The 16,622-nt window shown below is 50.3% G+C and overlaps 1 protein-coding gene across 1 annotated transcript in view; it reads left to right on the forward strand.

The window, feature by feature from the left end:
- Positions 1–1,445: 1,445 nt before the first annotated feature.
- The window catches only part of DNAH9 (dynein axonemal heavy chain 9), a 312,417-nt gene continuing 297,240 nt past the window's right edge, over positions 1,446–16,622 (forward strand). The window contains exons 1-5 of the mRNA XM_040630049.1: positions 1,446–1,865; positions 9,333–9,529; positions 11,510–11,668; positions 12,605–12,735; positions 15,719–15,930. Coding sequence (XP_040485983.1) covers positions 1,446–1,865; positions 9,333–9,529; positions 11,510–11,668; positions 12,605–12,735; positions 15,719–15,930 — 1,119 coding nt within the window. The remainder of the gene's footprint in view (positions 1,866–9,332; positions 9,530–11,509; positions 11,669–12,604; positions 12,736–15,718; positions 15,931–16,622) is intronic.

Raw genomic sequence — 16,622 nt, forward strand, 5'->3', positions numbered from 1 at the left:
TGCTCAGTGGGGAGTCTGCTTAAGATTCTCTCTCTCCCCCTCCCTCTGCCCCTCCCCCCACCCAGGCACTCAAGTGCTCTCTGTCTCAAATAAATAAATAAAATCTTTCAAATAAAATCATTTTAGTGCCACAGCTTTGTTCCTTTACTCACAGTTGGTCTGCTGACTGTTTAATTTAGCAGTGATAAAACTCTCTTTACAAACATTCCTTTTCTATTCTGAACATTTTTCATCATAGCACCTTCTGTGCCTTGGGTATTATGAAATCAATCATTTTACTTTTTCTCTACCAACTTTTCCTGAGGGGCTCTTGTTAGCTGAGTTGCCTTTAGATAAGTGCTTATTCTGTTAATGTTCCTTTGAAGGCTGTTACAAACATTCTTTTTTTTACCAGAAATTCTGTGGTTTCTGGTTGGTGACCAAAATCGGGGTGGTTGGCAGAGGGGGAGCTCATTTCAGAGCTGCAGGCCTCATGCTGCCAGGCTGTCCCTGTCCTTGTCCCCTTCTCCCCTTACATGCAATGCAAAGGGCCAAGCTATTTATATCCCAGTAATGAAGAGGGATTCAGCAGTTGACAAATGGTAATTTCTGAGGCCAGGAAAGGTGCTTCACCTTATTCTTTTTTGAAGACAGGATCCAGGTATATTGAAGACTCTGAACATCCTGTATATTTAAAAGCACTTGCATGCATCTAAGAAGAACTGATTGGGGCCATGCTGATGGAAATCAAAGTAATCTCAGAGTCCCAGTCCCTATTTATCAGATTGAGCAGACTCTTAAGGCACAAACAAAACAGGACACTAAAAAACCTTTAATTTTTTAAAATAATGGATACTGAAATCTTGAAACTGCGCTAAAATTAAATTATAGTTTAATATTATATAGTACATTAAATAAAAAATTCAGTTCTTCGGCCACACCAGCATATTTCAAAATGCTCAGCAGGCATATAAACACCATTCTAAAGTATTTAAGTTATCACGGAAAAGAAATTGAAAACTTCCCTGAAATCCCTTACGTCTGTTTTATGATTCGACATAGTTTTCGAGTTTCAATCACACATTGGGGGAGCAGGTGGGAGAACCATCATATTTTCAGCGTCTGGAGTCCTCTCAAGAGTTTAATCAGACCTTAGCCAGCAAGACCCTTGACAGCATTTCTATCCTTGCCCTCCCCTCCACGCACCCCATCAATAAACCTTTGCCCTGGACGGTCACCCCTAAGCACCTGCAATCCGGGAGCCCTGGCGCTAAATACGAGCAGCGGCCAGTTTCCTAGCAACAGCGACGCGACCCCGCCCCTTGCCCCCGGCGTCCCTCTCCTACCTTGCGCGGCTGGGAGGGGCGGGGCCAGGAGCCTCGTGCCCAATAGGAGGGGAGCGGAGGCGGGAGTCCCGGCCGCGTCCGCGTCGCCAGGGAAACTGCTGCGGCTGGCTGCTGCGCGCGATGCCGGGCGCGGAGGAGCGGGCAGCGCGGGCTGCGGAAGGCGCCAACCCGGAACCCGGCGCCGCCGACCCGCGCCTGCGACTCCTGGGGGCCTACGTGACCCGGAGCCTGCGGCCGGCCGCCGGCGCCTGGGAGCGCTGCGCGGGCACTGCAGAGGCGGAGCGGCTGCTGCACGCCTTCCTGGGCCTCGATGCTGCGGGGGCCCCGCAGCCGCTGCTGGTGGTGCGGCCCGGGCCCGGGGGCCTGGCGGTGCGACCCGGGCTGGACGCGGGGCCCGAGGCCGTCCCGCCTCGCGCCAAGGGGCTTTTCTTCCTGCGCACCGGGCCCGAGCCGCCGGGGCCCCGCAGCCTCCGCGGCGCCGTGCTGTGCGGAGACGTGCCTGCAGTCCCTTTGGAGCACCTGGCCGCGCTGCTCTCTGAGGTGAGTTTGGGCAGGTGGCCCGGAGGCCCTGCGCGAACTGCCTCTGGGGAGGGGGAGGGGAGGCGGGGGCGTAGGGGGCGGGGCCGGAGGGGCGGGGCGGAGCCAGAGCGGATGGGAAGGAAGTCCGGAGCACACCTGAGATGTGGGGGCCAGGTCGCAGCGAGAAGCTTAAGGGGCTCGGACTTGCGTCGGTCCTAGTCTGGGCCAAGCCAGTCAGGGGGAGGATGGAGTCTGAAGAGTGCCTGGTGGGTCTGGACCATTTTTTAAGGCGCGGTAGCTCTTAATCGCTCCGTAAACTGGCTCTGAGGAGGACAGGTGGTGGTGAAGGAGGGGGCATCTCTATGGGGTCAGCGAAGCAACGGAGGTGAAAGCCTATCCACAGTGCTTACCTACGGAGGGGAGTTAAAGGGAGAGGTGGTTTGGTTTTGATTTCAGCTCATTCATAAATCACACAACCATGTACCAGTGTCAGCCCTGTGCCAAGATAAGAAGTTGGGGCATCCGGTTGGAAATGTCCAACAAGCGTTTGGAGAGGTCTGCCCGGAGCTCAGGGAGGAAGATCTCCGGAGATGTGGATTATAGGGCACTCCAGTGACATCGGAGCCCAAGGTTGGAGAGTGCAGGAGGTCTCGGAGAGGGTGCCAGAGGCGAGATTCTTGGGACATTTAGACGTTTCTGGAATGGAGTAAACTTCCCCGTAAGATGCGTGTGTGTGTTTCGGGAGGCTTCATGTACTGGATCCTGCAGCTTATAAAACAAGCATTGATGGTGTACTGATTATACGATGTTTTGTGTGATAGAGGCTATCGGGAATACCAAAGAAACAGAAGACAAGATCCCACCCATGCAATTAATTCAATGTTTAAAATATTCAGAAGTCCTTTGACTGGGGTGGAGGTAGAACTGACTCAAAGTTGGTCACAGTACTCCCGCCAGGTGCTGGAGGTTCCCTGCCGGGCAGGATATTAGTCCTTTTGTTGCTTTATCCGAAAGCCCTGGGGAGGGGGAATTCCAGGGAAGGGGCAGGTGGTGACAGAATCGCCCTGGGTGGGGGGAGGGGGGCGAGAGGAGCTAGGGTTCTCAGTAGACTGGGATGTTTCAAGGTCCTAGGAGCAGATTGAACAAACGTTCGAACATGGAACTAAGTATGTGTGGGGGCCAGTGGGCCGTCTCAGAGTTGCATCACCGCCCAAGGAAATGTATCCAGCAAGCAAAAGTAATTTTAAAAATAGTTCAAACCCTCAAATGTTCCAGAATTTTCATTGGTGCATTAAAAGAGACTGGAAACAAACAATGTTTCTTCGTAGGCAACTGCGTGAATGAATTAAGGTCCATCTGTAATTAAAAGGAATGATTGCCATGGAATGGTCCTTAAGATAATTTGTATTTATTGTGGCAAAAAAAAAAAAACCACACAAGAGATAAAATTCACTCTCCCAACCATTTCCACGTGTCCAGTTGCCAAGCACACACACTGTTGTGCAGCGAGCCATCAGGAACCCCCATCATCCTGCATGACCTAGTCTATACCCACTAAACAACTCCCTAACTCCACTTTTCCTCAGGCCCCAGCACCTGCCATTCTACTTCCTGTTCCTATGAAGTTGACGGCTCTGGGTACCTCATATAAACGGAATCGTGCAGTAGGTGTCTTTTTGTAACTGGCTTATTTCATTTCACATCATGTCCTCAAGGTTTATCCAGGCTTGTACCATGTGACGGAATGATTTTCCTTCTTAAGGCTCAGTACTGTTCCATTGTGATGTGGATACAGCACATTTTGTTTATTTACTCATCCATGGATGGATCTGTAGGTTGTTTTCACCTCTTGGCTATTGTGAATAATGCTGCAATTTAAGATAATTTTTTTAAAAAGGTGCACATTTATAGTATAATATGCTATCATTTCTGCTAAAAAGAGAAGAGAGGGAGGGAGGGGGAGGTAAGGAAGGAGCTTTCATTACGGAGTAATCCACAGGCTGGAGAAACGAGGTAGCTGAGGTAGGTAGAACACTTATTTTTTTTTTTTAAAGATTTATTTACTTATTTTAGAGACAGGGAGAGAATATCAAGCAGACTTCCCATTGAGCAGGGAGCCCGATGTGGGGCTCGATCCCAGGACCCTGGGATCATGACCTGAGCCGAAATCAAGGCTCGGATGATCAACTGACAGAACCACCCAGGTGCCCCCCAAATTATTTTTAGACTACCTTCAGGCCTTCGCATTTCTCGAAGCCTCTAACAGCATCTCCCTTCTACTTCTTGTACATACCCTAAAGCTGATTGCGTTCCTTCCCCCTGCTCCCCTCCTGTCCCCCCCAGCCTCCCCTTCCCCTCCCCGAGCTCCTGCCCACTCTCCTCTCTCTGTGGACCAGCTTGGCTCCCCTCATGCTCCCCCACCCCACTCAGCAGCACTCCAGCCAGAGGAGCCCGCATGACTGAGAAAAGTCCTCCTGTGTTGGGGGCGGGGGGTGTGAGGTCAGTGAGGAGAAGAAGCTACACATTTCACCATCATTTTGTTACACTAGTACAGCGTTTAAAAAAAATACATCCAAGAAATGTTTCTCGGAACTGACAAGACTTGGTAACTAGTTCCTGGCTGCCTGTCTTCCTCCTCCCGACCACGTTGTTCACTGCTGCCAGGTTTTCTTAGGGCTCTGAGACTTCGATGCCGTTTCGAAGTTTTGTGTTTTGGAGAGGGAGCATGGGATATGGAATCTATGGGCCTGGGTTCGAATCCTGATTCTGTGCGATGCATCAGTGTCATGTGACCTCCGGGGTCAGGGTCTGTCTTGCAGGATTGTCATGAAATTAAGAAATAATATATTAGGGTGCCTGCAAGAGTGTGCTAGGTTGTAGGCATGCCCTAAGGGACAAGCATATTGTCACTTATCCTGCTTAGAAGTGTCCTCACTTCTCTGACCCATCCTCATCCTCTTGCCCTAACCTACCCCTGCTCTCTCTGGAGGAGAGCCGTATTCCCCCCCCCCCCCCCCACCCAGTCCTTCCAGCTCTCAGCCTGGAGCTGGGGCAGGTGTCCTTACTCCTCAATTTATTTTGAAAGACCTCAGTTTGCATCTTAGTCACCAGACAAAGCCACCCTCTCCCCCCACTGCTGTGTTACGTGTGGATGGCGCCGCCCCTGGCTCACTGTGACTCTTTCCAACATCACTCCTGCCTTAACATATGGCCACTTCATTAGACGCATGAATGATCCTTCCAATACCCAGGCCTCTGGGATCCTTGAACCTTCCTCCTCCAGCGATCTTGTCCCCCTCCCTGCCTTCTTCCCCAGCCCTTCCTGTGGCCATTCCCAGACCTTGCCTTACCAACCCCCCCCCCCCGCCCCCGGTGATCCAATTTCATGCACCTCTTTCTCTGATCACGACTCCTGCCTTTCAGCTTACTCCCCCCAACGTCCCACTATCCCCAAGGCCATGCCACCCTGCTGGGACCTCCAATCCATCCATCCCGATGCCTTCCCGCTGTCTGACTCCGTACCCAGTGCTCTCCCCCACCCAGCTTGGCTGCATCATCCTCATTCCCTTGCGTACATTCCTGACTCACCGGCCTTTGCTTGTTTTGTCATATTCATTTGGCAAAACCATAATTCTGATGAGATCCAACCCTCTGTCTGTTCCGCACCTGCCCCCTTGAAGCCAGTGGGGCTGAGAAAAACCAGCCGGCTGTGCTTTAAATTCACAACAGTGAACCTGTAATAGGCCTTTTATGCTTCCCAGCTGACACCCCAAACTTCCCATTATGTTCTTACCTTTCTAGACCACTATTAGACACGTTCTTTTTTCTCCTCAAGTGTTCAAAATTTCTATCAACCTCACTCTATGATACTTTTGCTTCCTTGGGTTTTAAAAATGGAAATAATAGAATAAAACTTCCACAAATGCTTACATGCATCCCATCTGCCAATATCCATACTCATCCTGATCCTTCAACCCTCCCGTGGCTGCAGGTAGACCATCTGCCATCAATCTGGTGGCAACACCAAGACTCAGAACTGCCACTTTCGTCCTGACTCCCACCTGTTCTTGGCTCCTTAAAGATATCGCGCCAACATTCTTTCCTCGCTACTACGTTCTTTTTTTTTTTTTTCCTTCCCCAGTAGCTGATTCCCGTCTAACAAAATCCTCATTCCTCCTGCCACCTATCTTCCCACTTCTGTGGTCCCCTCTACAGCGAAAAGTCTAGAAGATGTCTCTGTTCTTGATGTGCCCTTTTCTTCTCCTGTTTTATCTGACAGTCACCCCCACATTGCATGGAAGAGTGACTAAAAGACTACTCAGTGTTCGTCACCAGTGACCTCCACTTGGCTAAATCACATGATCCTTTAACAGTCCTCTTCCTGCTTGACCTGTGAGAAGCATTCCGCACAGCTCGTGATGATCTGCTCCTTCCAGAAGCCCCTTTCTTCACTTGGTTTCTAGGATGCCAGTCTTCTGGGTTTCCTCCTGTCAGTCACAATGGCTCTTCCTTTCCATTGGTGGTACTTCCTCCTCCCAGGTTCCTAACATTGGAGAGCCCTGGGGCCCACTCCTTGGACACTCTCCCTTCTCTATAGAACCTCAGTTCCCTGGAAGCACTGATTCACCTGCAGAGTTTCACAGACTATCTATATCAGACTGCATTTGGTATTTCCAGCCTTTGCTTCTCTGAATTCCCAATTCCCATAACCAGCTACCTACTCAATGTCCCCATTTAAAAGTCCAACAGATGTATCAGATTCTAATGTGTCCGAAAACACATTCCCGGTCTTTCCTCAAGAATGGCCTCGACCCTGTTCTCCCCCACATCAGTTAATGTCAGCTCCATTCTTCTCGCTCCCCAAGTCCCAAACCTTGGAGGCATCCTGACGCCTCTTTTTGCTCTCACAACCCCACAACAAATCCATTAAGAAATCACATTGGCTGAGCCTTCAAAATGTATATAGAACCAAACCCTCTCTTACTATCTCCTCCATTCCCCCAGGTGCCAAGTCATTGCCTTCTGTATTATAGCAATGACTTGCCAACCCATCCCCCCTTTTCACTTTTGCCCCCTACAGCCTATTCTTAACACAGCAGCTGGAGTGATTCTACTAAAAAAAGATGGCAGACCATTTTACTCCCTTCTCTCAAAACCCTTACATGATTCCCATTCCTCTGAGATTAAAAATCAAAGCCCCATAGGCAGGGCTGCATGGGGCCCGTCCCCTTTTACTGACCTCTACTCTTCTTGTTCACCCAGTTCCAGCTTCACGGACCTCCACAGTGCTCCTTGATCACACTGGGTATACTCCCACCTCAGGGCCTTTGCACTGGCTGTTCCTTCTATCTACAATATACTTCCCCCAAGGATCTGCACAGCACTTTCCCTACCCTCCCATCTTTGTTGAAATGTTACTTGTCAGTGAGGCCTGTACCAGTCACTCCATTTATCATTGTAATCTCTCCAGCCCATACTCTTGATCCTCCTCACCAGCTTTATTTTGTTTTATTTTATTTTATTTATTTATTTGCAGAATTTTGTGTTTATTGACTGTCTCTCCCCTGAAATATAAACTTCATGAGATTGGGAAGGCTTGCCTGTTTTCTTCACTGATACACCTTCCCAGCACCTGAAGCAGGACTCATACATAGTAAATGCTCAATAAATATCCATTGAGTGAATGAATGAGTAGCTTTGCATTTCATAGAAAGTTCATATTCATTATTTTTCTATCACTCAAAGCCTTCAAAAATCCAACCCCAGCCCACTAACTCTTTTTCTTCCTATTTGCCAGGCCCTACAGAGGACAGTGGGTCTAAAAAGACCAGGGAAGATACAGCCCCTGCCTTTGGGATCCTAGGAATATTCCGGTTCATCTTCCCTCTCCTGCTAGGCCTTCTGCCCTAGGTCCAAGAGCGTCCTTTCTTACCTTGAAGGAGTAGAGCTCAATTTGTAACATTTTCTCCGGTGGCACACTCTGTCCACCTGTCCTTGTAAGTTCTCAGTCCAGCGATGGTTTCCAGATACACCAGGCAAGGGTCAGCCTCTTAGACGTCTCCTGCTGTGTCCAGGTGTTCTCTTCCGTAGCCACAAGGACTTTTTGGTCACGTATAGAACCCAGCCAAGGCAATGAGTCTTTATTTTCGTTATTTACTCAATTATCACATTTCCTGATGATCTGGGCTTTTTCTTTCTGGTATTCCCTTCCCGTAGCTGTGAGATTTGACAGATAGAGGTTCCTAGTAAGTTACATTAACTACAACTTTTTAAGTTGCGAGTGGTCAAAACCTCCATTTAAAGTAGCTCAGGGGTTGCCTGCGTGCGTCAGTCGGTGAAGCGTCTGCCTCCGGCTCAGGTCATGATCCCAGAGTCCTGGGATCGAGTCCCACATCCGGCTCCCTGCTTCTCCCTCTCCCTCTGCTGCTCCCCCTGCTCGTGCTCTCTGTCAAATAAATAAATAAATAAAATCTTAAAAAAATATATAAAGTAGCTCAGAAAATTCAAGAGCAGCCTGATTCAGGAGCTCGAATGAGGTCATAGGACTTGGTCTTTCCCCATCTATGAACTGTCTCTTCCCAACTGTCTCTATTCTAAAGCTCCAGAGGGTAGCAGGATGGCCACAGTTGTTTCAGATGAATAGGAAAGAGAAGGTGCCCTTTGTCAAAAAGTTCAGATGAGAGACTTTGGCCCGACTCTCACTGGCTCAGATTTGTTCACGTTTCACTGCTGGATCTAGAAATGAATACCGCCCCCCCCCCCGCCAAAAATAAATAAGTAAATAAAAGGAACTATACCAGGTGGCCAGAACCCCGACCAGTGTTCACCCTACAGGTAGATTCAAGATCCTCAGCTCGGTTTCCTTCTTTAAGGTGCCCCGTCATACCACCTGCAGACAGATGCGTGTCCTTAGCTGCATTTGTCCTCTTTTGCCTCCAGCCCCTGTGACAGTTTCAAGCACCTCTTACGCACCCCGTTAATGAGAGAGGGGCTCCTGCCCAAGGGTTCTAGGGCTGGCCAAGCACATAACACTGGACCGATGAGACTGACAGCAATATATTAGTCACACGTACAGCACGGAGGAGGCTGCTGTGTCTCTTGGGGTTGCACTTGGGAACACGGTGAACAACCGGAAGCTGTGGGAGGCAAGCGAGCTGGGTGGGATCCCGAGGCTGGGATGCCCACTGGCTCCTGTGGGAGGAGGGATCGGCTTGTTGGAGGAAGCCCGCTACTCAGAAATAGCAGCAGTTGCACCTGTCCCCTTGACGAGGAGGGCTATTGGCCAAGGGGACCGCATCCCCAGGAGCTGGGTGGCCAGGGAGATTTGCAGGTGGGCTGTTCGCGACCCTCCCATTTTACCAGCTGTCCAGACAGTACATCACCTTGGTTCTTAGTAATAGGGCCTTTCTCAGATAGCCTTTCTATAAGGTCTCCGCAGAAGAATGCCCTCCTTTGCTGCCCCCCTCCTCCCATGCATATCTGTTCTAGGTGCTTATCCCCGTCCTGGCCAATGAGAAGAATCACCTCGACTGGCCCCACGTGGTATGCCAAGACGTCCAGCGGCATGCCCACAGCCTCCAGTGCGACCTCCTGGTTCTCCTCGAGCAAGTGAAGGGGAAGACCCTGCTGCCTCTTCCCGTGGGCGCAGAGAAACTCGAGCTGGCGGCGTCTCAGAGTGAGAGCGTGTAAGTAGCGCCAGCCCGGCCATCTGGGCCTCTGCCGCCCGGCAGGGGCTAGTGTATCGGAATGCGCTCTGTACAACTTTTCTCTTCCCGATCTTCGCGTCTCCTCGTCCCGCACACAAGCCTGTTTGCCAGCGTCCCGGACGGGGTGTTTTCTGCGGATTACCACCCTTGCCCCAGTCCCTCCGGGCAACAGGGCCTTTTCACCGCTCCTCATGATTTCAGGGCTGAGAGCAGCCACACCGGTTCCAGTATTCTGCTTATCAGGACAGGGGCTCATCATTGGCAAAGACCCAGGGCTGGCCTGGGAGGCGGCCGCGCCTCTTGCCAGCAAATACGTGCACCTAACGTCACTAATTCTCATGGCTCTTCATGTATATACCCCACTCCCCCAGCAGCTGGAGACTTTGTCAGTTCTTGGGGACTTTTTCTTTTTTTTCCAAACAGAAACAAATCTGGCTTTGTTGAGACTTGAAGTCCATGCCTCCTCCACCGGGGTGGGCATTACAACCCCAGCTTCTTCTCCTTTCAGGGGTGAGATCCTCCTTCTGCTCTGAGATAACTTTGTTTCTGTCCCATGGGGATTTTTTTTCCTTTTCTTTTAAGCCAGCGTGTGTATCTAAACGATATATATATATATATATACACACACAAATATATATATATACACAAATATATATATATATACACATATATATATTTCTTTTTTTTTTTCCTCTTCTATCCAGCACTCCTCTGTCTATGGCAACAGGCCACCTTCCTGCCATCTTGCCAGGAGTTTGCAAATGCATTGTCGTCATCACTAGATATTCAGGGCCCGGGATCTGACCTGGAGAAAAAGTGACGCACGGGATGCCAATGTACTTTATAATGAGTTTTCGCTATTGGAAGTAATTTGCGGCATATATAATTTGAAGCAATTTCCCAGTTAACTAGAAAACGTAATGTGGTTTAATAAAAATATTCAATTTTCAAAATAAATTCAAATTACCCTTTTCCTGTTCCTTTTATATTTTAACATAATAACATTCAGTGCGTGTGTATATAATCATCGCCGGGTTGGTCTCGCTTTGTTCAAATTTGATAATTTCCCAGAAGGCTGGATTGTATTTCAGGGCGGTGCGTATCTTCTCCTTTCAATACCTTCCATAATCACTTGTGCCGTATCACCGCTCAGCAAATATGAATTTAATTAAATTAAGCGAGGTGGGTATCTGGCATGAAAATGCGGATGATAGATTCTCTGTTTCACTTGTGTCCTGGGCTCATGGCATGAACCGCTGTCCGTGGTGGCTTTGTGGAAGGACCACCAACATGGGTTCTGGATGCCTAATCCCTTCCGAAACACCTCGAGTTTTCTTCCCTTATTTTTGGAAAAGCTGTATGAGGGGGAATGCTGGTTCCCCAGCATTCTGGAAAAGCAAGGACATCACGAAATTGCCCATTGTGTTCAGACGGCCGATGCTGTCTGCCTCGTGGAGGATGGAGCCTGCCTCCTCTTGCTGGAGAGGGCAGAACTGAGGCCAAGTGAGGGAACTGGCAGGGAGGCAGGTGTGGTTCAGGGTAGAGACCGACTTTTTCCCAGGACGAGCTGATCTACTAAGGATCGCACCGCTTCGTCAAGCAGGGAGCTTGCTGACATGGGTGGTGCTCAGGCAAGGGCTGAATGGTCATCCAAATATTTTCTGCCCAGTGTATTCCTGCACAGATGGCAAGGCCTAGTGGCATTAGTCTTCAGGATGCTGGTGAACCCCCAAACCTTGAAATAATCATGTACCCGTGCGCGCGGCAGTGTTTTGTCCCAGGAGAGGGGAGCTGGATTTTTCTTATTGATCCCATATCAGAGTCTGTCATCCAACGAAAGCTAAGAATGCCTGGCAGGGGTAGACTTTCCCACCTATTTTTAACAGACTGGGAATTCTGCTTGGGGGGACACCCAGAGTTACTTCCAGCATCCCAGGAGACTCGTTGTGTCTTTCACAGCTTGGACTGTGCCGATAAGTCCATCGTCTACGCGCTTGAGTCAGCCGTGATCCAGTGGAGCCGCCAAGTTCAGCTGGTGCTCAAGAGAGAGTCTTCCCAGCCCCTCCGGCAAGGGGAGAGCCCCACCCCCAAGGCAGAGTTGGATTTCTGGAAGAGCAGGTGGGTAGCTGGGTAGCTGGTTCTCATCACCCGCGGGCTGGGCAGGCGGCTCAGGGTTTCCTAGGCACTGGAAGATACATACTTTCCCGGAGTTTCGATAGTCTCACCTCCTTTCTTGAGCCCCTGTCTGTCTTCTGACATTTCCTCAAAGGCTCTTTGAACCAAATGTAAAATTAATGAACTCTCTTTCATATTTTTCTTCTGCTCGTCTACTCCCTCCTCCTCGGACAGGCAAAACTCTATGCGCACGCTTTTTGTAAGGATCTGGAGAAAGAGAGAGGGGTTTTGGCAGTTGGCTGCCTGCAGAATGGCCTTTGCTAGGTCCCAGCCAATCATCAGTAGGGCTGGAAAGCCCATCCTCCATGGTGTCCCAGCCCCACGGGATTCCAGAAAGATCTGACTGTTGCTCCTGCTCTCCCCCCACTTCCGTGCTTCTCTTATCACTATGCTGCTTAATCAAAAAGATATAGAAAGATGTTTGAGGCAGATGTCCCTGTCCTGGCCTTGAACGAAGAGTGTGTCCATGTCACATGACCGGGCACACCTGGGGGGTCATTTGTGCCCCAGTGTTGAGATGCCCCGTCCTCCTGTCCCTTCTCTGACCATTCCTCCGACCTGCTGAGGAGCCCTTCTCCAGCAGCTCTGCTCTGACAACACCTTGGTCATCCCCACCCCGAACCTGACTGCCAGAGCTAATGACCTCCAGCTGCCAGCCTTCTGAGCCACCAGATGGTCACAGCAGTGCTCCCTGCTGCTGCCTCCTAGACCTGCCCCTTTGAACCCACGTCCCCAACTCTGGCTTTTGCCCTCGCCGTTCTGGGAACAGACGCCCCGCTCTGTGGGAGCAGGTGGAGGCAGGGCTCCTTTCTGTTTGAGGGTGGGTCATCACGGCGTGACCCCAGTTCCCTGGACTCACCGTTCCCCACTGCGTTGTAGGTCTGAGGATCTGGAATACATTTATGATCAACTGAGCGCTGTAAAGGCGAGGGGCGTGGCGAAGCTCCTGGACAGGCTTCAGAGCAGTTACTTCCCAGCTTTCCAAGCCATGTTCAGAGACGTCCAAGCAGGTGAGGACCAGCCAGAATTTTCCTATATACGGCAGAGGCGAATTTCTTATTTAGCGCCGAATTATCTTTTCTCTCTGATTTCCGCAGCTTACTGTTCTTAAAACCTACCAACCTGACACAGTCTAGCTTGGCGGCAGGAACACCAAATCTGGAAGCAGGAAAGCAGCTCCCTTGAGCTCAGTTTGCATTGCCAGTGCTTTGTGACCTCAGCGAAGTCACCTAACCTCTCTGGGCTTTAGTGTGTAGCCATGGTTGTGCATAGCCTTCCCGAGTAGGCTTCCCTGGGCCACTATGGGCTGATATAGTGGAAGTTCTGTTGACTCTACTGTACTGTACCCGTGCATGTTGGAGTCTCTCGCCTCTGGAATTCAGCTCCCTCCGCCCCCAGCTCCTTGAGAAGTCCCTGTGCCATTTCTAGCTCCATTCTGCTTTTTCGGTTCCTGCTGTTGGTTGGGACGGCGATTTCCCAGCCGCTGGAGCACCAGAAAAGATCAGCCCTTGTCAAAATTGCAAGGCCGGCCAAGTCTATAATTAGAAGTAGGTAAACTTTTTTCAGGGCTCCCTCTCCCCTCGTCTGGGCCCTTTGTTTCTTTCCTTTCTCCTATCAAACTTCCTCCAGCTCCTCAGCATCGTAGGTCCAGAATGGGCTTTTGAAGATGTTCACAATGTCATGGGATTTAAGCTTAATCCAAGCAGTGATTTTTGAACATATTTTCTCTGTTGGAACTTTTTTTTTTAAATTGTATTTATTTATTTGACAGAGAGAGAGAGCACAAGCAGGGGGAGTGGTAGGCAGAGGGAGAAGCAGGCTCCCTGCTGAGCAAGGAGCCCGATGTGGGACTTGATCCCAGGACCCCGAGATCATGACCTGAGCTGAAGGCAGCCACTTAACCGACTGAGCCACCCAGGTGTCCCTATATTGGAACTCTTTCTTCAACCACAATCTTCTATGGAATTCCAAAATACAAAACTAATCAAGGCACATTTGTTCTGTTAAAGAGAGGCATGTCCTGCGTCGAGAGCCCATTGTCCCCCCCTCTCCCCCCCACCCCACTGTCTCCTCCTCATGGCGTGGGGTTTGGAAACCCTTCAGCTAAAGGAATAAAGGCTCCAGGGGTGGGGTTCCTAACATATAACAGAGGAGATGCTGGCCTAAGAGGCTAGTCTTCGGGGCCCTAAAATCTTACCACAGACATTGCTATGCCAGCACGTAAAGCTGGCTTGGAATGAGATCCCTCTTGGGGCCCCGTTTACTGCTTCGCTGAGAGGTTTTGTGTCCCCGGGGGAAAATCAACGGTTCCCAATTTATACTTCAGTTCAAATGGGACGGGTGTCCCCCAAAACGGGTGTGCGTCCCTCCCGGTGTGAGAGATGATTGCGGGAGACATATGGACAGATATATTTTAAAACTCTGTTAAAGGGTGACTGTTTTTGGCAAGTGACACCTGCCTTCCATTTGTGGTAGTAATCTGAAGTCTTCATCTATGATTTTATTCAGGTTAAAACGGGAGCTGACTTAGAGAAACGTGCTAAGTAAGTAGTATAACAGGTTGTAGGCAAGCATGAAGGAGTTGTGCAGGTGGCTGAAATTTGAGGCTCTGAAATAAAGCTTCATGCAGTGAAAGTATATTTATGAGTTGGTTATGTAGAGCCCCAAATATATTTTTCACATTAATAGATTAATAGACTATAATCATTCTCATTGATTGATAGTTACAAAAGATTTGTCTTCTCAGGCGAGCTTCAGAAAGCTCTTTGCAGTAGAGTCTATGTTGGCGATGATAGAAATGAGAACAAAACAATACCATCCTCATCGTAATGGATAAACGCTCCAGTAAAATTAGAAATCCTCGAAATATATATAACTGAATTCTGATGATGCAAGGAAAGGAATTTTTCTTGAGAGAGAGAGAGAGCTAGCGGGGGGAGGGGGCAGAGAGAGAGGGAGAGAGAGAATCTCAGGCTGACTGCCCGCTGAGCACAGAGCCCGACGCAGGGCTCGATCGCACAACCCTGAGATCATGACCGGAGCCGAAACCAAGAGTCGGATGCTTCACCGACTGAGCCACCCAGGCACCCCTAATTTCTTCACTTGTAAAGCGGGAGTAATGAAGCTAGCCCACGAAGTTCGCAATGAGACGGTTTATGTCTAGTGAGTAGAACAACCCATAGCACATTGAAACGAGATAGAGTATATTTTGAGTTTCCTTTAGGTTCAATGCAGAGCTTCAGCCCCACAATATACCCTAAGAGCATCTGGTCTCACGCCGTAGTGCCTGATGACCTGTCCAGGAAAGAGCCAGCCTTTATTAAATGCCCCCCCTTCCTGGTCAGTTTCGTTCGATGGGCTTTTGCATTTCCTCCCAGGTGGTCTGCAGAGTTAGTCCCCAGCACCACGGGGTTTCCTCCTTTCCCCTCTCAGTCCCCACAAGGCGACTAATGAAAGGCCCCACTCTTCCCTTGGCTGCGTTCAAAGGAAGTGGTGAGAGAGTCTCCCAGCTTTGAAAACCCTGCCATAATCAGTCTGTGCTATTTCTCTCTTCCCTGTGGCCGCTCCTTGGTGCCAGCTCCCTGAGACACTTTATTAGCAAATATTTATTAGAGACATTACCTTTTATGGAACCCCTGCCCTGCTCCAGGGGCTGTGCTAACGGTGTACGGACTCTGTTTGTGCCGTGTTCAGACCTTCATGTTTGAAGGGATCTTTCTGACTCTAAAGCTTGTCTTTGGTCATCTACTTTGGGTGGCCTCGGATCTAGCAGCAGCAGAGCGTCTTCTCCATGCAGGGCCCCGGACTGGGGCTAGCAGAGCAGACGGAAGTCCAGACACAGGACTTTTGTCAGAGAGCCTCGTCAGGCCATCATTTCAGCTGTCCAGAAATTCTAGCCGCTGCCGTGCAGATCCTTCGGTCCCAGGCTCCTGGGCTCCCCTGGGTGGGTGTGAGCCCCACGCCCGGAAGGTGACTATCTTCAATGCCTTCCAGCTCTGACAGAGGCACGGGACATCCACACGCACCTGACACCACTCTCCCGCCACCTGGAGCTCCTCGAGAGCCTGGAGTTTCCTGAGGTGAAGCCACGGCTGCGGCCCCTGCTGCACGTGGTCTGTCTGATCTGGGCCACCTGCGAGTCCTACCGCTGCCCAGGGCGGCTCACGGTGCTGCTCCAGGAGCTCTGCAACCTCCTCATCCAGCAGGTCGGCCGTCCGGGGTCCCGACAACCTCCCCCGGGGGGCGGGGGGCTGGCTGGCTGGCGCCGAGTCACAGGGACGCGTAAAGGGTGCACTTCTTTCAGGGCAGGGAAATAATTATGGTCCAAAGGATTCTCACGGTTCGGTTATTTTACCGTCACCGCCGATAAGTCACAGAGGTGTTCTCGGTAGTGCTGGAATACGTGGGAGGACCTGTCTTCCTTTCCCCTCTGCCCGTGACTGGGAGTCAGGCAAAGGGTGGGCGTGGTGAATTTCAACCTCAGTGATCTGTCCCACGGTCAGCAGCAAAGCCCAACAGTTAAGAATGCTGCCTTTGGAGTCCATGTGCAAAATTCTGCATCAGTACCTGTTTGCTGTGTGTGTCTGGGCAAGTTACTGACCTGCTCTGTGCCTCATGTTCCCCAGCGTGCAATGGCAAAAAGAAGAGGACCTATCTCAGAGGCTGGCTGGCTTCCTCCCATGGGCCCATGCCTTCCATGTGCTATGAACTCAGTGCCTGTGAGCTACAGAGAGACAGCTTCTTGGACCACACTCTCCACACTCCTCCTCCTTAGGGATTCCGTGGCAGCCCCAACCAGCACAGCATAAACCTCAGGCAGTCTGTCTGTAAACAGAACTCGGGACTATAATGAGGCTTGAGTGATCTGCATCCCAAATTGGCTTCTTTTTCCTCTAAG

Source organism: Ursus maritimus, unplaced genomic scaffold, assembly GCF_017311325.1.
Source record: "Ursus maritimus isolate PB19 unplaced genomic scaffold, ASM1731132v1 scaffold_14, whole genome shotgun sequence".
Classification (NCBI taxonomy): Eukaryota; Metazoa; Chordata; class Mammalia; order Carnivora; family Ursidae; genus Ursus; species Ursus maritimus.